At 37.8% G+C, this 22,817-nt stretch overlaps 2 protein-coding genes across 2 annotated transcripts; one reads left to right on the forward strand and one right to left on the reverse strand.

Moving 5' to 3' along the window:
• Window positions 1-678: 678 nt before the first annotated feature.
• slc16a5a (solute carrier family 16 member 5a) lies at window positions 679-17,411 on the forward strand. The gene is made up of 5 exons (XM_042507994.1): window positions 679-771; window positions 6,182-6,639; window positions 11,306-11,449; window positions 12,341-13,180; window positions 16,702-17,411. Exons 2-5 carry the CDS (start codon window positions 6,279-6,281, stop codon window positions 16,971-16,973), a joined length of 1,617 nt encoding a protein of 538 aa, XP_042363928.1. The 5' UTR covers window positions 679-771; window positions 6,182-6,278; the 3' UTR covers window positions 16,974-17,411.
• A 3,519-nt stretch (window positions 17,412-20,930) lies between these two features.
• On the reverse strand, window positions 20,931-21,949 carry LOC121959277 (protein FAM151B-like). Its single transcript, XM_042508520.1, has one exon. It carries the CDS (start codon window positions 21,859-21,861, stop codon window positions 21,070-21,072), a length of 792 nt encoding a protein of 263 aa, XP_042364454.1. The 5' UTR covers window positions 21,862-21,949; the 3' UTR covers window positions 20,931-21,069.
• Window positions 21,950-22,817: the final 868 nt, after the last annotated feature.

Consider the following 22,817-nt stretch of genomic DNA (forward strand, 5'->3'; position numbering starts at 1 on the left):
ATTGCTAGCTGGGTCGGTTCAGGTTTTAAAATAGGGGAACACATATCCAGGTAGTAATTTTTGGTTTTAAAAATGCAACCACTGAATGGTTTAGTAACATTTTCAGTGGAAAGTTTTCTTTATGTGCCCAGAACGTTCTTGCTAAATTTTGGGCAGCATTGTCTATAAACATTTTAAAAAGTTTTTTTTTTTCATGATGATGATGATGATGATGATTATTATTAATTTATGTATTTATTCATCAATTATTATTATTATTATTATTATTATTATTATTATTATTATTATTATTATTATTATTATTATTATTGTTGTTGTTGTTGTTGTTGTTGTTATTATTATTAACATATATACATTACATTACATTTCCATCTTTAAAAAAAAGGTGTGTAATCTCAGTCCTCAAATAACGTTTTCAAAGCAGCATTCAGAAAATGTTATTTCTTTGTTCTCATGTAACATTGCGGGAACGTTTCATAAAAGAGTGGGTTCAGATATCAACAGGGAGACAGTCCTCGACCGCAGACTGTACATAAAGATGTTTATCTGTCTTTACTGTCTTTGACACAGCTCCGGGGCGCGCGTGCACAGCGCCCGCATCCGACCCTCCCCGCGCGGCCACGTCAGTCTCCTCCCACCGTGCGCGCGGCTGAGGAGGAGCCGCAGACCCCCGGTCAGTCGGTGCTGCTGCCCGGCAGTCATCGAGGAGCGACCGCGCCTGCCTGCTGGGACCGACGGGGGGGGCTGCGGGACCAACATTTTTTAAAACAGGTGATTTTATTGTAATTATTTATAAATTCACGGAGAAAATTGCCGTTTAATTCGCTTCGTTTTTTGTTTGCAGCGAAAGTGCTGATGCGGGGATGTTTATCTGCAGGGTGAAACACTGATGGCAACAACACATTTATGTGGTAAAATTACCTTTTTAACAAGCAGTATTCGCGATTATTCAGTATAATTTGGTGTAAAGAGGTTGCGGTGGAGCTTGAACCGCGTTTAAAGGCGTTTTAACGCGCCGAAATGATTACGAGTTGCCACGTGGGTGACGCTAGAATAAAAACAGCTTTATTACAGTTTAAATTAACATTTTGGTTAATATTTAATGATAATAATGGTTAAAAATATCACTATTTGACGCGTAAGAAACAATAACGCATTGGTGTCATCCCTCCGTGGGCTGTCCCACAGGGAGGATCAGCAGCTCAGCATCACTTTTATTGATCAGGGGAGACATGAGGAGGACTCCCACGACACCCCACACCTTCAGGGACATTTACTTATTATTAATTAGTATGTCCAGGAGGACGCAGGGCTGCAGGAGACAGAGCAGGAGGTGAAAACAGGATGTCATGCAGGCTCAGTGGATCAGATTGCAGAGATATGTGAGGCCTCTCCCCCTCACTGCTCCCCTCACTGCTCCTCTCACTGCTCCCCTCACTGCTCCTCTCTCTGCTCCTCTCACTGCTCCTCTCTCTGCTCCCCTCACTGCTCCTCTCACTGCTCCTCTCACTGCTCCCCTCACTGCTCCTCTCACTGCTCCTCTCTCTGCTCCTCTCACTGCTCCTCTCACTACTCCTCTCACTGCTCCCCTCACTGCTCCCCTCACTGCTCCTCTCACTGCTCCTCTCACTGCTCCTCTCAGAGGAGGAAGAGGAGTCTCAGGACAGGTCCACTGTCCACATACGTCTCTGTGCTTTTGTTCTGCCCCCCCCCAAAAAACTATTCTCACCACGTGGATGAAAAAAATAATCTTTATGTTGCACAAAAAGTCAAATTTAACCCTTTGAAATCCATGCAAATTTGTTAGATAAAACGCAATGTCCAACTTGGAGAGAAATCACCCACATATTGCAAGAAATTAGTAAAAGGTGAATGAGAAAATGAGTTAGTAGAATTATAAGAAATGTATCCAAAAATAGGAAAAAATGTCTTGATTTTTAAAAAATAATCATTATAGCTATGTATTTTTAATTATGTTACAGAAAGAAATCACACGCATACATTTTTTTTCTTTCTGCATTTTTAGGGTAATTTACTTGTTTTTTTGTTGTTATTTTTAGTTTTTTTTCTAATTTATTTATTGTCATGTTGCTTATTGCCTACTGCTTTTCAAGTCAAACCAGTTCACTCAGGTTTCAAAGGGTGAAACTCCTTTCTTAACCTTTTGATACCTGGGCAAACAGGTTTGATTTGTTTTTAAAAAATGGGAATGACTCAGGAATTAGCAAGAAATTAGTAAAAAAAAATACAAGAAAAACACCTCAAAATTAGCAAAAACAAAACAAAAAAGGAAGGTAAACAAATAACAACAAAAAGACCTTAAAATATCTTTAAAAGATATATAATAATTACATTAATTTTAAATATATAATTCTGATCATTTTCAATATTGTCCTGTGGAACTTTTTTCCCTAGCTTTCTAAAAATAATTTCCTATACCTACTAATTTCTTTCAGTTTTTGCGAAGTTGCTCATTGCCTCAAAAAAAATCAAACCAATATGTGCAAGGTCATTTTGTCTCTTTGCATCACAAGTTTTACTGTACTGAAAATCAAGTTAAATTATTTGTAAACCAATATAATAACCAGAGTTCCTGTGGATCCTTAAAAGGCCTAAAAGACATTCGATTAATTGATCAAAAAATAAGGTCTTAATTAATAAATAAATGTCTCAAATCAGTCTTTTAATTGTTAAAAATGCTCAGACATGGGAGGTAGGATTTTTACATTTTTTTTATTCTGACATTGCATTGAAAAGCTCAAAATAGTGCACTGTTGAAAAATAAATAATAATAATTTACCAAATAATTTTAATTTTATTAGAAGAATTACAAATATTTGGACAAAATTCTCCCTAACCTGTAGTAACTGATGCCGGTTCATGTTTTTATATTTTTTCTTTAATTTTGTCTGTTGTGTTAAAAGTGGTCTCGAATTTCATTTTAAGTGGCCTGAAAAAGTTACTTTAAAAAGTCTTAAATTCCACTTTCCTTAAGCTGTGGGAACCCTGCAACATGTGTGTGTAATGTGCAGGCGTCCACAAACATTTGGCCACACAGTACATGTCTGAGCACAGTCACATCAGCCAGTCGTCGTGTTCTCAGCGATTTCACGTCGGAAAACGTCGCTCCGCTCAGCCGTCGTGCATCTGGAAATGATATTCAGAGTCTTTGGGGGAAATTGTGCAGGAACATTTGCACAGAGGGCCTTTTATTCACGAGCGCTTTCACAAGTGCACGCCGGTCTCATGGCTGCCGGATTCCCCTTTCGCATCCACACAGACATTTTTACACAGCACAACGTTTCTTCACTCGCCCGCAGTCTGACCTGCAGACATGAAGTCTGATCTCATGATTTTAGGGCGAAAATAGTTAGTTTTTTTTACGCACTGGTCAGTTTTGAGAGTTTGAGGTATTTCTCTTTTTTTTTTTTACGTCTTTTTTCAGATTAATTGAAAGAAATCATCCTAAATACACATTTTGGTGTTTATTTTAGTTCAGATTTCTGTTCTTTAAAGATTATTTTTTAGTTATTTTTGCCTTTAGCGAGAGCTGGAATCGAACCCGCGGCTGCTGCAGCACGAACACTGCCTTTATACATCCTTTTATGTAAAACTACGTATTTGATTAGATACATCATCACTTGCGTATTAAAACATAACATTTCGGAAAACTTAAAAAAACTTCTGTCTTAATGTCAAATGACAAGTTTGTTCATTCATTTTTTAACTTGTAAGTGTCTTATTTTTGGTCTAAAAATTTATGAAATTTTCTCAAAATTACACTCACATACGCCAGATTTTCCAGTTTTAATTATGTCTATATTTCGCAGTTTTTAAAGAGCACTGAGGTCATATGTCGTTCAGAGCCTGATTCATCCAACTGTATTTCTAAAACTGTGGTGAAAAGGATTTTTTTAATGTTTGTTGACAGCATTTTCTTATTTATGGAGTGTTAAAATTAGATATCTATTAGAAAGTGGTGATATTAGATAGATTTTTATCCCCACTGTTTTATTTTTGCTTCAAAAGTGTATCTTATTTTACAGTATTTAATTTTAAAGGTTGTTTTTCCAAAATCATTATTTTTTATTTTATTTTTTTCTCGTACTCTTAAGCAAAAGATCTCAACGTCAGTAGCATTTAAATACACCAAATTTTCCAGTTTTATTCTTATTTATATTGTGAAGGTTTTGGACAGGGTTCGTTCATATATCATAAAAGTGAAACGAGAATTTTGAACCTGATTTTATTTAATTTTCCAGCTTTAGTTCTGGAAATCTGTGCAAATCTGGTAATATCTGGTTAGATAGTTTTATTTCATTTTTCTCATATTCTGGGCAAAAAATCTCAACTTGAGTTGGATTTATATCAACCAAATTTTCCAGTTTTATTCCTGTCTGTATTCTGAAGGTTTGTTTATATATAATTCATATCAGATTCTATTTTTTAAGAGCATTTTATATCTAAAAATATGAAAAAAAAACCCACCAGAATATGTTTTTATGGCTGTTGACAGTATTTTCTGTTTAGATAAAATATCCGAAATTCCCTGTGTAAAAGCCTTTGACTCTTAATATGTCAGAGTGAGACAAGAATTTTGACGCAAATGAACACATTTGATTAGATACTTTCTCATTTGCATATTAAAAATAACATTTTAAATAAAACTTGTAATACAAAAAGAAAATGTTTCATGTGATGATGTGTTTGCCCTAGTGTCTCATTTTTATCTTAAAATGTATGAAATTTTACAATAATTAATTTTAAATTCTCTAAAAAAAAAAAATTCTTATACTCTGAGCAAAAAATCTCAACTTCAGCTGCACTTTTATGATCCAAATTTTCTAGTTTTGTTCCTGTCTATATCCTGAATGTTCCTATAGAAAGGTTTGTTTATATCTCATTCTTTGCCGGATTTATTGAACTTCTTGTTCCTAAAAACATGGCAGAAATGATGTTTTTGTTGCTGTTGAAAGTATTTTGGAATTATTAAAAGAGATATCCAAAATTCAGCAGCGCCTGAAGCCTCTACAGGAAATGAGTGTCTGCGCCACAGACGAGACATTTTATTTTCTTCTTGACATTTTAGTGAAATAACAGAGTCCACCGTCCATCAGTGCTGCAGCTTTGCCACAATGAGGTCATTTCGGTCATTTTCGGATGCTTTTGTTCAGATCACTGCAGCTCGAGCTGCTTTCTGAGATGAACTTTCCCCTCGATTTCCTTGCAACAGTTACCTTCTGTATTTTATGGCTTTGTTTTAAAGGAACAAGCCGTCATTGTTCCATTCACTGTTGTTTACGTCTCCCGTCCACTGGCGTGTGTTGGTATAGGCTGAAAGAAAGATTGTGACGTCAAGCTCCGAACCTCCAAAACATGCATGTGCTGAAAACACCCTCATAAAGCTGCACTTCTTTATTTCAACATAAACTCTTTCAAAACCATTGGAAGAAGGCGATGGGGAAGTAAAGAAAAATGGATAGAGCGGCGCCCCTTTCACGCTTAAACGGTTCTGTCCTTTAAAGGCAATAAAAGCCCAAAAAATAATCTTTAAAAAAAAAAAAAATTAGCCAAATAAAAAAAATACAGAAAAATGCCTGAAAATTAGTTAAATAAATAGATAGATAAATGAAAATTATTTGTTAAATATAAATAATATAAATATATGTAAATTATAAGTTTGTAACATAATTTTAAATATGTAATTTTGGTCATTATTAATATAGTTTTCCCTAGCTTTTTTTTTTTTTTTTTTTTTTTTTACATTTTTCTCTATCTTTAAAAAAAAAAAAAATCTAAATCTAATAATTTCCTGCAATTTGCTGATCACAGCTTTCTCATTGCTTTTTTCGCCATGTTTTTGAGAGAAATTGCTCAGATTTTAAAGGTTATATACTTGTGAAAGGCGTCCGAAAGCAGCACAAGAAAAGTGATGTCACTCCAGGTTTCAAAGGGTTAAAAAAGGGATCAAATGACAATGTTTTAATGTAAGATTTGTTTCTCATAATAATGAACCCACATGTCTTTCTTTGTTTTTTTTAACTTTAATTTTCTCCATCAAATATTTGTTGAGACATTTCAGTGAGGACCAAAGTGTTGGACAAACAGACCGACACTTCCGTGCGTAAAGTCGCCTTCCTTCGCTGTGCGGCCTGACGGAGTGTTTGCTTTGTGGTTACAGGTGTCTCTGGCGGTCGCAGCAGTGACATGGACAGCGGCGGCGACTCCACTCCCTGCAGAGCGAACACAGGAGCGTCTCCTGAAGCGCAGAGCAGAAAATGACTCAGAGAAATGGGATCGGAGGGACGAGCGATCGCTGCCTCCGCTCGAGGGCCTCCGCCGACCTCGAGCTGGCCAACGGCATGCAGAAAGGTCAAGAGGCCAACGACTGCGAATGCGAGGAGGGCGGGCAGGGGGGCGAGCGCAGAGACTCCGCGGCCGTGACGGGAGCGACCGCAGCTCCAGATGGCGGCTGGGGGTGGGTGGTGCTGGCCGCCACCATCATGGACCTGGCGCTGACCCTGGCGTTCCCGTCCTGCGTGGGAATCTTCTACACCGACCTGCAGAACGAGTTCCACGCCACCAACAGCGAGACCTCCTGGGTGCCCTCCATCATGACGTCGATGCTTCATGCGGGAGGTAAAATAAACTGGGACCTGTTTGAGTTAACCCTCTGAGACCTGGTTGGACATCAGTTTTAGGCGCTTTTCACAATAAGCAATGTGCCACAACACATGGTTAAAAAATAGGAAGAAATTAGTAAAAAAAAAAAAAAAGAAAAGAAAATTACCAGAAAATAGCACAAAAAAAATAAAAACGAAATCAAGAAAATGCTGAAAAAGTGCTAATTTTTTGTCCTAAAATAATTAAAATAAATAACTATAGATAAATAATGATAAGTGAAGCTTTCTGGACATTTTTCCCTTTTTTTGATAACTTTCTAATAATCCCCCCCCATTTTTTTAAAACTAATTTTCAGGTCATTTTCTCAGTCACATTTCACAAGCTCTTTAACCCTTTGACACCTGAGCAGATTGGTTTGATTTGGTTTGGTTTGAAGAGGAAACGTACAGACGTGACTTTTTTCTCATGTACGTTTTTTTTTTATAGCCTTGCACTTACGTAATGAGCGTGTAACTACCCTCTCAACCTGATTTCTTTCAGAAATTAGTAAAACATAACATGACCTGAAAGCTAAAACTTAGTTTTAAAAAAGAGGGAGAATTATCATAGATTTTTATAAAAACTAGGGGAGAATATCCAGAAACTATATTTATAATCTTTTTAATTATATATTTAAAATTATGTTATGGAAAAAAACATTATACATATATATTTTTTTAATTTTCTCCACTTTTTGGGTCATTTTCTTTTTTTTTCTTATTATTTTCAGGTAATTTCCTTTTAACCTTTTTACTGATTTCTTACTATTTTGTCTATAATTTTTGAAAGAAATAGAGCCAATTTTCTCATGTTTTAGAGGGTTTATGTTTATTGGTCCATCTGCGTTCTTTTCTGTGTTTTTCAAATTTAACGCCCCCTCAGTTGTTAATAAAAAGCACTAATAGCCTATTAAACTGAAAAGGTTAGTTTGGATGTTTTGAAGTGGGGTTTTATGAGTTATTTAGTCATAGACGATGGAATATTTTCACCACTTTATTAGCCCTTCTGAGAGGTAACTGAAGCTGTTAAATCTGACTCTGTTTATACTCACCAAACCCCACTGACAAATACAGTAATTTTACCTCTCACAACACAGGAGTTGCTGGTCTACCACTCCGTCAACTGGTTTCTCAAACAGTCACTATATATATATATATATTTAAAGCAAGTAATAAAATAACTTTTTGATGAGCTAAAACATCTTTTAAAAATCAGTTTTCTTTCTGTGGCATCATTTTAAATATTTATTTAGAACATTTATAAGTATGTTTTTCTGGATTTTTATAAATTGATGTAATAATCCCACTGAGCTAATTTTAAGGGCACTTTCTCGCCACCTTATACCCCTTTTTTTAAAAAATATTTTTTAATTCGTAGGACTTTGCTATTTGCATTTTCCCACATGTATTCAAAAGAAATCCAACCAGTCTTCTTGAGCGTCAGAGGTTTAAATGTTTAAATGTTCAGGTTTCTCAGCTTGTGAAAGGCGTCTTGAAAATGGTGACAGTTAAAGTGTTAAAGGTTTAAGCTGCCCTATAAAGCCCTCCAGTTTTGCGGTAACTTTAGTCCCCTCCTGCTGTTGTTTTACGGGGAAAATGTGAAACCAGAGAGAGAATTTGTGGGTGTTTCGAGCTGTCTCGCTGTGCTGGTGTTGATTTAAGAAGATTAGACTACAAAGAAACTGTCACTGGTTATTACCTGCAGCTCAGAGGGAATTTAGCACTCAACATTTTTCCTAAAGACACTCAGAAATAAAGGTCAGGAAGCATTTGCAAAATGCTCTCTCCTCTCATTTTGAATGTCAGATGACATTTTCACCTCGTCTTGTTAATGAAAATGACACAGATTTTTTCATAGTTTTTATTATCAGAATCTATTTTTACCTCGTGAGTGTCTCGTTTTAGGAAAAAAAAGTTGTTGATGAGTCATTTTCAGCATAGTTTTCATTAACAATAATAACACTGCTCCAAAAATAGAAACTCTGCGTGTGGCGGTAGATGCTTTAACCGTGGCGGGCTGCCATAAACGAACAAATGTGTGTGAAACTGTGCTGTTTATGCTTCACTCTCCTGCAGTCTTACAGCTGCAGGAAGTTACTGCTAATACAAACTTTTTTTAATTGCTTGAATGGCCTTTGCAGAAAATATACAGATCATAAATACTGCAGCATCAAAAACTGCCGATTGTTGTGCAGAAACTACTTCGTCCTTTTGTCAGCGCACAAGTCGTCAGCGTGTTGCACCACGGCGCTATCTCACTAATGTCAACATCCTTCCTCAACGACGCATTATGTAACCGCGTGAAACAGGAAGTGGCGTCGGCTGTGCAAGGTCAGATAAAGTCAGTATAGAAGATGAAGGTGAACTTCTTGCTCCTGTGTAGCAGGATGTAAATACTGTGATGGTTTTATGCAGCCGGAGCTCTGAGACTGAGAGAGACTTCCTCTTAAAATCAATGAAAGTAGGCAGGAGTTTGGCACGGTGAGGTGAATTTTAAGGGATATTCACCCTTGGACGCGCTAACAGGAAGGAACAGTGTTAATCCTGCAGACTTTCTGAGTAAGAAGGATTAAAAAGATGTTTTTTGAGACGTTAACAGATAATGCAGCAGGATGGATACGAATAATTTGAGTTTCCTGGCTGGACAAAATGTGGGTGAAAGTTACGTTAAGTTAGTTTTAATATCAGACTGGTTTAATGACATTTTCACTCCCAGTTTATCAGCGATAAAAAACACGTTTTAATGAGAGACTTTCGAAGTTATTAATAAAAGATGAGAGGATGAAGTTTCGGTTCGCACACGTGTGCAGTTTTCCTGCAGCCGGTGCTCAGTAACGACCTCTCGCACCCTTTTTTCTGTCAAAAAAAGCTCTCCGGACACGTCTGTGCTGTCTGTGATGCCTTCAGACGTAAATTTATTTTACCTGGCTCCCCTCATTCATGAAAACACAACAGAAAGCACCGTTTTTGGCAGTGATGTGGCACAGATCAGTTACCTATTATCATCATGTAAACAGATTTTGACCTCTTAATCCTCATGCCCAGCTTCAAATCTGAATCAGCTTTATTGGCCAAGTTTGCTCACACAAACAAGGAATTTGCTCTCAGTGTACACAAATTAAACATTAAACATAAAAAGAAAATAAAAAAACAAAACAGATAAATCCAGAAAATTATAGTTTTGAATTTACATAAGTACACGCCCTAATTAAACAATTTTAGCTAATGTACACAAGTCTGTGTGGGTAATAGTGCAGTTACAAGTAGTGCAAAGATGTTAATATGAATTTATATAAAGTTTATGATGGTTTGTGATTTTTTTCTTAAAAACTTAAATATAGAAAAAATATTGCAGGATAAAAATATAAATGTGTATATACTAAAAAAAAAACTGTTACTCTTAAAAGCAGCGGTTCAGAGTGCAGAGAGCTAAAACAGAGTGCAGTTAGTGTGAAAGTTGCACCGTTCTCATGATTTTTGCAGACAGGAATGCTTTTGATCTTCAGCTTTTTCCTGAGCTGACAGAAATGTGACGAGAATCTCAGCTTTATCTTCATTAAGCAGCACAAAGCTGCTCGTGTTCACTGTCCACTATAAAACTGAGGACTTTCTTTTCACGCCACTTCATACTTTTATTCCACTACATTTATCTACTACATTTACATTTTTTTTCCCAAAATGTTCACTTAAAAACACTAGAAATATTATATACATTAAGTCATTTTCTTGTTTTTTCCTCCTCTAATCCCATTTTTTGAATAGTTTTCAGTTTTAGGAGTGTGTGTTTTGGGGTTTTTTCAGTTTTCCTGTTTGGGTGATTGACAGAAAACATTTAAGTCATTTTTTTTTTCCTCTTTTTTTTAAAAAAAGTTTTGAGTGTCTGTGTGTCTTTGGTTTTTTTTTTTAATTTATTTTTTATTATTATAAAAAATATTTTAATAAACAAAGTATACAACATTAAAGTTAATATTTTTTCCTTTTTTATAGTTTGAAAAAATGTCTATGTATTCCTGAATAAATACTTTAAGTACATTTTCTTGATTAAACTTACTTCCTTTCACTTAAGTGATATTTTAATGCGGTATTTATACTTTTTTTAACTTATTTAAAAAATGAACAGTAGTTTTACTCAACTAAAGGAACAGAAAACGTCCTCCTCTGGTCCTAAAACAGCGAGCCTGCGTGAGGTTCAGGTATTATCCCCATCAGTGCCTGTTGCCCAACAACAGAGGCGTGTTGAATTCAGCACCCTTGTTGGTGACCTTTAACCGATATACCCCGCTGGATTTAGCACCGAGGCTTCAGGATACATAATATAGAAGTTCTCTTTGATGCATACTGAGGAGTAATGAAAACATAATGATAGAAATAATGAGAATTTAGCCATTAAACGCGGCCTATTTTGTTGTTGGTGGAACAAAATCGTTATATTGCTCAGCAAAGTGACAGTTTTATACGTCATGTGCACACAAAGAAGGCGTGAGAGCAAACATGGGTTCAGTCGTGCTCTCTGTGCTCTCTTTCATTCAGCTGGTACAGATTACGGCTAAACACAAGTTATGTGAAAGGTGACCTCCGCCTCTGTGTGCGCCCGTTTCTGCTCCGGCATGCATTAAACTAAGAGCATTACTTTTGATCCGCAGGTCCTTTCTGCAGCGTGCTGGTGGAGAGACTCGGTTGCCGGGCGACAGTCATGTTGGGCGGCGTCCTGAGTGGGCTCGGGATGGCCGCCAGTTCGTTTACCCAGTCCATCATCCAGCTCTACATCACGGCCGGGGTTATTACAGGTCAGCAAACATTCAGCTGATTTATGGCGCCAGCTGACACCTGACGAAGAAACCAAACAGCAGCTGACAAACCAGAGACTTTTCTCAGGAGTTCGCAGACAACAAAACCAGATATATTTGATGAAAACATGACTCCAAATTAAAGCTCACGTTGCTCCGTGTGAAAGAAGGAATTAAAAAAGACAACTTAAAGGAGACTTACTGTAAAACTTTAATTTATAGCTATTATTTCCTTTGATCGTTGAACTCAACAGACTTATATTTTGGGACAGGCGTCTATACGGGACGGGTTTTTTATTCCTTTCACACAAAATTGTGGCTCAGCAAAGATGGAAGTACAATCAAATTATGTATTTAACCCTTTAAATACGTAATTTGATTGTATTTTTTTGATTGGGAGTTAAAAAAAACAAACATGGGAAGAAGGTAAAAAACAACGAAAGAAGAAATGATTCAGAGGTTAGCAAAAAAATCTGAGGTATGAAAAAATACCTGAAAATTTGCCAAAAAAACTTAAAAACTAAACAACAAAAATAAAAAGAGAAAGTAAATTTAAGAAATACAAAGCAAGAATGACCTAAAAATAAAAAAAAACTTTAAAATGATAATAATTCTGTACTTCTCACATCCTGAGGAGGCAAAATTTTAGGAGGATGCACTTTTTACGTTGTACAAAATTGTACCTTCAGGTTTGGCTCTGAAAAAGGTATCAAATTATTTAAATAGTAATTTCAATAATGCCAGAAAATTATGGCATTAAGTGAAAAGTGTGCCAACCAAACCCGGTTTCCGTTTTTTAGCTCTGAAAAACGTCATCCCCCCATAACACAATAAATCAATAAGCTCAGCGTCATCCTTAAACTCGTTCTGACTGTCTTGTTGTCGTTTCAGGACTCGGTTTCTGCTTCTGCTTCCAGCCGGCGGTGACGATCCTCGGTCACTACTTTGTGCGTCGTCGTGCATTCGCCAACGCGATGTCCTCCACGGGCACGGCGCTGGGACTGTGCACTCTGCCCTTGCTGGGTAACTACCTCCACACCGAGCTGGGCTGGAGGGGCAGTTTCCTCGTTCTGGGGGCCATCCTGCTGAACTGCTGCGTGTGCGGGGCCGTGATGAGGCCCGTGGAGCGCCCCAAGCATCGGGGCCAGCCGCTGATGAACCACGGCCCGCCTCCGCCCGAGGAGGAAACCGTGAGGAAGAAAAAAGGAAGGATGAGGAGGATATGGGGTTATTTGTTAGCTTCCCTGAGCAAACACATGGCGTTCGACCAGTTCTGCTACAACTCCCGGTACTGCGTGTACGCCATCGGCATCACCTGGATGATGCTCGGGTTCGTGGTGCCGTTGGTGTATCTGGTTCCCTACGCCACAGCGTACAACATGGAGCAGAGCCGGGCGGCGCTGCTGCTCTCCATCCTGGGCATGGTTAACATCGTGGTGCGGCCGCTGTTCGGCATCGTCTTCAACATGCCCTGGTTCAAAGGGCGACACATTTACGTGTTTGCGTCGGCTCTGCTGGTCAACGGGCTCAGTAACAGTATCTGCTGCATCGGGCCCAGCTTCCCCGTGCTGCTGACGTACGTGATGATGTACGGGCTGTCCATGAGCGTGGTGGGCTCCCTGATGTTCACCGTCCTCATGGATATCGTGGAGATGAGCCGCTTCCCCTCAGCTCTGGGCCTGCTCGCTGTCATGGAGAGCATCACGCTGCTCATCGGGCCTCCACTGGCAGGTAACTCACACACGGTGGGAAACGGGGTCACACTCGCAGTTTAATCACATTATCTGCGGAGAATCTGCCGCAGCTTGTTTGCAGACTTCAGGAAGATCGAAGTTTCAGGTATAAACAGTTTTATTTTATGCCTCTGCACCGGCGATAGTCAGTTTTTGGGTTGTCCCTCCGTCCGTCCCATTCTAATAAACATGATATCTCAAGGAAGAAGTAATGAGGGAATTTCTACAAATTTGGCACAAACATCCACTTGAACTCAAGGATGAATTGATTGGATTTTGATGACCATGGGTCAAAAGTCAAGGTCACAGTGACCTCCTCTGTCTCATTCTTTTGATTGCAATATCTCATGACACCAACTAGAGTGAATTTCCTCAGATTTGGCACAAACGTCCACTTGAACTCAAGAAAAAACGAATAAGAATTTGATTCTCAAAGGTAAAGGTCACTCATAAACATGATATATCAAAAATGCCTTGAGGGATTTTTTTTCTTCAAATTTGGCACAAACGTCCACTTGGACTTAAGGATGAGCTGATTAGATATTTGTGGTCAAAGGTCAAAAGTCAAGGTCACTGTGATCTCCTCTGTCTCACTTTTGTGATTGTTATATCTATGAACACCTTTAGGGAATTTCTTCAAATCTGGCACAAACATTCACCTTTACTCAAGAATGAATTGGTGACATTATGGTTGTTGAAGGTCAAGGTCACTGGGACCTAGCGTCCATCTCATTCTTTTGAACGCAATATCTCAAAAAGGTCTGGCGCGAATTTCCTCAAATTTGGCACAAATGTCCACTTGGACCCAAGAATGAACTGATTAGAATATGGGGGTTAAAGGTCAGGGTCACTCTGACCTTTTATCCGTCTCATTGCAATATCTCATTAAGGCCTTGTGGGAGTTTCCTCAAATTTGACACAAACGTCCACTTGGGCTCAAGAATTAATTGATTAGAATATGTAGGTTGGAGGTAAAAAGTCAAGGTCACCGTGACCTTGATATTTCCATGTTAAAAGAACCCGTCCCAGCACCTGCAACTCGTTATCTGTATTTAACAAACCCAAGTTGTCTCCTCTGATCGGAGCCTTATGACTGACCTTGCAGCTCAGTACAGTTTCTCACTTCATGTTTTCTGTCCATCTCTGCTGTAGATCATAAATCCGAAATGCCAAAAGAAACTGATTTAAAAACACGAGCAGAGTTACAAAATACATGCGGTCGGAGGACCTGCATGTGTTTTGCTGCACACGTCTCTGCTTGTGTTAAGTGAAAGTCATAAATACGGGAATAGAAAGTTCCCTCCTCCTGAAGGCTGTTGCTGTAAATAACATCATGTTCTCACTCTGTAAATAACATCATAATAATAATATCATATTCTCAATCTGTCCGCCAAACACACAGAGAACAAAAAAGAAAAAAAAGAAACCAGTCGTTGCTTCATTCTGCCGGAGTGACTTTTAGTTCAGTGGCAGCGGAGCGGGGAAAGGGCACGAGGCTGCCTCGTCTCAAATGACAGGTGTGCCTCCCCCGTTTATCAGACCACTTCTAAAGCCGGCCGTGATGTAACCGCAGAGACGAGTCGCAACAGGATCCCTCCACACATGAGGAAGCCTGACCGAGTTTGCTCCAGTGCAACTGAAAAAGGTCATCAAAGGAAAAAAAAAGAATATATACATATATTTGTTTTTTTTTACTGTTTTAAGCATATTTACATTTATTCTAATTCTCCTGAAAAACAAAAAAATATTATTTTATGTTAATTGTAGAGAAAAAAGTGATGAGTTACATGGCTGTTCTGCGTGTTGAAGGCGTCTCCATTTAAATGTCTGTTAATCATTTACTGTTGTAAACTTTGTTTCTCAAAGGTGCCAAATTATATTTGCATGCAGCCAAATTTCACATTTGCATGCTCAGCTGACCTGCAGGGCACCAACTCTCAGACTCTAGTTCAACGAACCCAAACGTTTTGGCCTCTGACACTTAAATGGAGATCAGAGTGTCTGATCTGTAGTCGTGTCGTGTCAGGCAGGACGCTCCCAGTCTGGAGAGACAGCCTGTGCTTTTCAGAATCAAGCTTTGATAAATATTATACATTAATATTATTTAAAATATTATTTTTTAACCAAAATCAGTCTTAATCATTAATAATAAATATGTATTTATTTTCAGAATTTTAACCCTTTAAATGCCAGGTTTTTGACATGATTCCACTGATTTTAGATGGAAAAAAACAAACAAAAATGAATTATTTTCAATTTACTTCATGCAAAGTAGATTTTTTCTTTGATTATCTCAGTCTGGGAAACGTCAATGATTAGCTGCAACATTGATTGTGACAGGTCACATGGTGGGAATAGCGTGTATTTTATCCAGATGCCAAATTTGGTTAAGAAATGACATCATCAGGTGGAAAATAGTAAAAGAAAAGTCCAGAATGACCCAGAAATGATACAAGTCATGTTTTTCTGCTCTGATGGCTGTGGGATCAAAAATGTCAGTTTAATGGGTTTCAATGGAGCATTTTTTGACCTGAACAGTCTGAATGTAACTATTTAGTTTCCACAGTGTATTTTAGACTTATTGTAGGAGCTGAGCTGGAAATTGAAAATATATATTTTTAAAGTTTTAAAACCTCAAACAACCCCACTTCAAAAGATCCAAACTATCCGTCTAAAATGAAGCTGTGCTCATGCAGCCTCTCATCATCGGCTGCGTATCTCCGCCAGCTGTGACAAGTTCAACCAAGAAGAAATAAGCTGAATTCAGTGCAGCAGAAACATGTTATTATTCTGTTTTCCTGTCCTGTTAACCATTTCTTGACTCCTCAGATTTATCTCACAACCTCTTGCAGTCATGAAAAACTTGGAAAAGTCATGGAATTTACAAAAAAACAATTTCCCTCCCTGGAAAAGTTTTGGAAAATGAATGTTTTGAAAAAGTCATAGACTTCTGTTTCATGAAGCTGTATAATAACATACGATGTGTGCAAAGGACAGTCAGAAATTTTGAAAATCAATAATAATTTGTGTTTTTTACAGTTTCTGGCTGTTATAAATGGTGTCGTTTTTGGTGATTTTTAAAGAAAACACGCCTTCCAAAACCACGGCCTCTTTGGAAATTAGAAGTGAAATTTAAAGGAAAAAAAGGCAAATAGATATGTATATTTTCAATAATATTTCTAATCCAGTGCTGACTTTTTAAAAATAATGTTTAATGTATTTAAAAAGCTATTATATAATGAAAAATAACTGATTATTGGAGTATCGACGGTCGTTTCAGAGAGTGTATGGTCTTTAAAATTTACCTCAAAGTCATGGAAATGTATTGGTAAAAATGTGTATGCGCCCTCCTCATGGGAGGCACTGCTCCAGCAATTAATTGGAATTAATTAATCTGAATTTTAACAATTTTCAGGAACTTTCCCCTTAATATTTATGCGACTCTGTCGGGAAATTATAGAAAAAAAGTTACCAGGAAAAGATAAAATATTAAACTGATGATTTTTCTTGTTGTTGCAGGAGTCCTGGTCGATAAGACGGGCCATTACTTCTACGTCTTCTTTGCCTGCAGTGCCGTCGTTGCCTCCGCCGCCGTGTTCCTCATGGTGTCGTTCTGCTGGCTGGATAAAAGGGACAGGAAGTTGTCAAAGCAGGGTCAGCCATCCGCGCTGCCCGAGCCAGCGAAACCCTCTGTTGACTTGGCTCCGGGCTGTCAGTACAGCAGCGTGCCCACAGAGGGGGACAAAGACAAGGCCTCGTCTAACGGCGCCGAATACATCACCAGCCTGTGAACCCGCTCTCACCGTGTGCCACCGCCAACACGCATCACAGTCTGGCTCACACTGCGCCGCAGTGATTCGCTAACGTTTGCACCAGCTCGCTCGGTGCTCCAGATGTGCCCCGCTCTGCCATCGGGTGTCAAAACAAACACTACGAGTGATTTGCGCTGCGGCCAAAGATGCTTGATCCTACAAACCAAAACGAACAGATGTGCACTTACTACAACGTGATTGTACTATTTATTGCAAAAAGCTGCTGTGATCACACAATCTGTCATACGTGAGGAGTCTCACTTTATCAAGCCAAGTTACGTACATAACCTTTGTTAAAGAAAACACTCAAAATGCTTTCCACATGGAGTGTTTAACCCTTCGAATCCTGAGCAAAATGGTTTAATTTCTTTGAAAAACATGGGGAGAAGGCTACGAGTGACTTAACAAGACATGGAAGTTAGCACAAAATTTGTAAAAAAGGTTACAGGAAAATTACCTGGAAATATGCACAAAAAAGTAGAAAGCAAACAAAAAAATTACCTAAAATATGCTGAAAATTAATCATTTTAAAATATAAAATTGTTAAAATATAAAATTGTTTTAATTTTAAATATGGTTTTTGGGACATTTTTCCCTTTTTTTGGATAATATCCTAATAATATTTCCTCTATTTAAAAACTTTTTTTGTTACATTTTACTAATTTCATGCACTTTGTGGGACATTTTTTGTTTTTGCCTTTTTTTCCCATTTTATTGAAATAAATTAAATCAATTTGCTCAGGTTTCAGAGGGTCAGATTGCTTGTGAAAGGCATCTGTTCCAGGTTTCAAAGGGTTAAAGGAGCTGTATGTGACATTCAGAGCATTAATACAGCAGCAAACAGCTGTCTGCCGAGTAAATGTAAGGTGCAGTAACGAGTCTCTCTCTGCGTGTTTTCATTGAGATTTTTTGTTATTTGTTGCGGTGGACGATCCGGCCGTGCGTGCACGTGCGTCCGTCGTGTGTGTCCCGTGGATGTATTAGGAGAACTGGATACAGTGTTAGAGATGGATGTTCAGTTGCATATGAAGCCAAAAAAGTTTAACTTTCCAGGTGTGAAATTACCTCGATCTTTTGCATTTTAAGACTTGGCCGGCCGAACAGTTAACCTCTAGTTAAACTTACTATAATTATTATATCACAGTTTTTGAAACAGATGCCCACATACCCCAAATTAAACATCTACAATTTACATCATCAATTACAAAAAAAGGGATGGATAAACAAGAAAAAAATCATTAAAGTAACCAAATAAATAAACAGTTATAACATGTTTTTAATGTTATGGCTTCTGTGTATTAAAATACCTGAAGTCCAAATCAGACAGGGCCGTAAGCCAGCTGTTATTTGTGCCAAATCCTTTTTTTTTTTTTTTTTTTAATTCATAGAGAAATAAAATTTCTCTTCTTAACACAGTAACAATGATGAGGACACTTGCAATGGTAAAATAACAACAATAATAACAATATAATGTATAATAATATCAGACGGTATAATGTATAATAATATCAGACGGTATAATGTATAATAATATAAATCTACACTGAAATTTAAATATAAATTGAAATCTGAAAACCGGTGCTGTGGTTCAGGACTGATGAGACGTTATGAGGTTAATATGGGCTGTATTTTAGCTTTACTCTGAACGTTGCATACAGCTCCTTTAATGCTTCACTCACACAAAGAACGAGTCTAAGAAGCTTTTATGAAACGGCGCCGAAGGCGACGATATGATGAAACAAAAACCAGCGAACTGAGCAGTGATACAAACGGATGGAATCACAGCGATGGTTCAGGAGGAGGAGAAAGTTACTCCAGGAGATTTTATCAACAGTTAAAGAGAAAGTCTGGTGTTATTCTGTATTTTTCTATTGTCAAACATCAAAAAAACAAATTATGTTAGCACACTTCCTTCTGCACAGTGATACAGTCGGTGGGTGTTGTTCGGTAGAGAGAAAGTAGTTCCTATACGAAACCGCTCACAGTGAGGTCTGTGGATTATTGTGAGTAACCGCGTTATGATTTTTGGGAAAATACATTGCTGTTGAGTTTTTCAAATGTATGATCTGGTGTTTAACCCTTTGAGACCTGAGCTAATTGATTTGATTTTTTTTGCAAAAACTTTTGAAGAAGACAAGGAAAGAAAAAAAAGACTGGAAAAATTGCTAGAAATTAGTAAAAATTACTAGAAAATTACCCTGAAAAATATTATTTTTTAAATAAGAGAACAAAGAAATTACATAAGACTAGTGTTTACAAAATGTAGTAATTTTGTAATACAAGTAGATTTTTTTTTAAATTAGGATAGTTATAAATCTAGTTTTCCCCTTTTTTTATTTTACTTTTTTTCCCTATACATTTTTTCCCAAGAAAATAACCTTAAAAAGGTCATTTAAAAGAAAATAAACAATATAAAATCTTTTTTTTCTCTGTAACAGAAACAGAATTTGAATTATATAATGATAAGATAAATAAATGTAATTTTTGGGACATTTTTCCCTAGTTTTCAAGTCTTTTTCTTGTCGACTTTTACCATTTTTTTGTTAGTGTTTTTTTTTTGCAAGAGCTCATTGCCATTTTTTCAGTGTTTTTAAAAAATGAAATCAAACCAATTATCTCTGGTTTCAGGGGTTTAGATGATTGTGTAAAAGGTCTGAACGCAGCACAAAAAAAACTGAAGTTGATCCAGGTGTTAAAAGATTAATCACATTTTGACGATAAGAAAAATATAAAATATCTCCAGACTTAAATATCAATACCTGCAGGTTTAGTGCACACGTGTCACAACAGGATGCAGAAAATGAGTGTTTTGACATCTTTAGAGTAGAATTATTATTTTTCTTAGTTTTGAAGGCATTGAACGCAGCGTACCGAGCACATTACACCATGTCGATGTTTTTAGATCTCTGAATCTCTTTCACTGTCACATGTAGAAAAGTGAGTATATGTACTTTAGATGCAGTACATGCATGTACATGCAGTAATTATTATGTTGTTTTAGTGTTTTCCATTACTTTCACCCGAAATGGAACAGTGCCTTTTTATACAGCTGGTGTATTTACAACCACAGACACTTTCAGGAGGACGATGATTTCATGCTGTCGGCAGGTTTGAAACATTTCACCGCAGAAATATTTCGGAGGCACTGAGGAGTTTTTCTGACACTGTAGCTGAGTTTACTTCAATCGGAGATTTAACGTGACTGATTTTGATAAAGGAACAGTGAGGATGTTTTCATGCGACTGACAGTTAAAAATCACATTTCAGGTATGAGCTAAATAAAAGTGAAAGCAGAGGATTTATTAGGACTTTTTAGAGGCTTGTCTTGCTTTGGGCCAAATTATACTTTTATGATATAAATTCTTTATTTATACATTATGATCAGAGGAAAAATAAATGCTTGAATATCAAAAGTTGTCTGTTTTTTTTTCCGTAGTTGTTTTTTGAGTGTGAATCCGAACGTTTATTTTGTGCATTTTTTAAACAATATTTATATTGAAGTTTCAAAACTATATCAAAACATGTAAATCTGTGTACAAAAATAAATCCCCTCATGCATTCACAGAGTCCCACAGACAAAGAAAATAAAATGAACAATAACTGTAATTATAACATTATAAACTGAGTTGTGGAAATTGTAAATATCTGTTACAAATAAAAGTCCCGCATTCAAAATTTACTTATGTAAAAGTAGCAAAGTATAAGTGTCAAAAAACCGAGAGAAAAAGTACTCATAACTGAAAATAATATTGATTTTTATTTTGGAAGTATTGCTGTTTTAACATGTTTATCATCTTAATCTTTTCTCCCAGGGCCAACGAAGTCTCACTATATATTTTTTTATTTAATTAATCTAATGATAAAAAGTAACTAATAAATAAATAAATAAATAATAGGACTGCGTGATATAAGGTCATATTTCATTTTCACCGAAAAAAACATGAAAATGATGTGATTTTTGAAAATGATTTGTGGATGGAGCATGTTTGTAGGACATTTCCAGGATTTTAGAGTTTTTATCAGATTTCAGGACCCTCGGGGGCATAAATTGAGAATCTCTGTCCCACAGCAGAAACTAGAGACAGATAAATAATAAACAAGACTTCCGGGTGTTTTGCTGCGTTGTCAGACTGATCTCTGTCCTCTGAGACTCCGGCAGGTCGTAGTAGATCCTACTGACGTCAAACTCTGTCCTGTAGGACAGTAAGTCCTGCAGTGAGTACTCGTCCTTCTGTCCCGTCCACACTGTCAGAGAGTACCTGTCTGACTGCTGCAGCAGCCACCTGAGCTGGGACAGGGACTGGGACAGGAGGGCTGCCTGCACTGGGAAGGTGACTGCATGTTTCAGGTCTCTGCAGATGTCCTCCATGAGGTGCACCATGTCCCAGCTGTACCCGGGGTTATCTGTCCCCGCTGTGGACCCTGTAGTCCACCCCAGAGACAGCACAGTGTGCGGGGGGAGAGTCCTCACAGCTGAGAGGAAAGACTGAGGGTCAAGAGGTCTGTCCTGTCCCCCAGGACCAGTAAGGATGTCTGCGTTGATCCACAGAGGACAGCTGTTGTGGTCCAGGACCTCCTGCAGCAGGAGGACAGACTGAGACACCGCCTCCAGGCTCTTGAAGTCCAGTTTGATCCCCTTCTCGCGCTCCTTCACCTCCTCGAGCCACTCCCGCAGCGTGACGTCACTGTCCGTGTCCGGAGGGTGAGCCATGACGGGCTCCCTGGGGTCATGACCTCTGATGATGACGTCAGCCTCCATCATGTGCGTCTCACCTGCCAGAGCCTCGGTCAGGTGACCCCTGCTGTTCACCGCGTGAGACCACCTCACCTCAGCAGCGTCCCTCCGCTTTATGTGACCCCGGTCCATGAAAAACTGCAGAGTCCGGTCAGAAACCTTCTCCCGCAGCCGCCACACCGCGTAAACTGTGAAACACACGATTAACAGTGACGCGGAGCAGCGCAGGTTACAGAAAAAATAGTCCTCTTCATGCTCAAATCCACAGCGGATCACAGAGAAGACGAGGAAGCGGAGCGGCCGCAAATATCCCGCCCACACGCACATCTTACCCAATCAGGAGCAGCGCCACAGATGACGAGCGCACCGATTGGCCAGAGCCCTTTACGGAAGCCATTGTCATACTTTTTTATTATTTTTTTTATTTTATTTTTTAACGCTAAATTTTTCATTCACAAGCACAAAGCTAGCTCCTAAATTTGTGCCTTTTCCTCCTGGAACTGAAAACTCGTCCTAAATAATTCAGGTTAATTATTACCAATAAACATACCAAGATTTGCAAAATTATTCCCTGAATCCTCTAAATGAACGTACTTGTGTATTTGTGTGTCTATGCATCTGTTTATTTTTCTTTTGTTTTGTTTGGTTTCTTGCTTTTTATTTATCTACCTATTTATTTTCTGGTCTATTTGTCTGTAACATGTTCAGATCATTTGTGTACTGCTTTTTTACCTGAATCTGTCAGATATATTGTTTGTTTGTTTGTTTGTTTGCTTGCTTTTTTTGCCTATGCTGTACCCTGTTTTGCACGTTTGGTTTGTTAACATAAATAAATTAATAAATAAATAGAGTCCTGAATTATGTTGTTAATTTCTTTATTTTATAGGGGAAATTCTTTATTCACAAATTTCTTCTTTCTATCTTTTCTTGACTGAATGTAACTCGATGCTGAACTCTCCTGCTCTTACAAACAACAACAAAAAAAAAGTTAAAGAAAATTACAAAGACAGTTTGATGGGATGATTTCTTTTTTATTATTTGCTTATGTTTAATGTTGGGGGACAAATGATTTTGTTTGAAAGGGAGGT

Source organism: Plectropomus leopardus, chromosome 19 (genome assembly GCF_008729295.1).
Source record: "Plectropomus leopardus isolate mb chromosome 19, YSFRI_Pleo_2.0, whole genome shotgun sequence".
NCBI lineage: Eukaryota > Metazoa > Chordata > Actinopteri > Perciformes > Serranidae > Plectropomus > Plectropomus leopardus.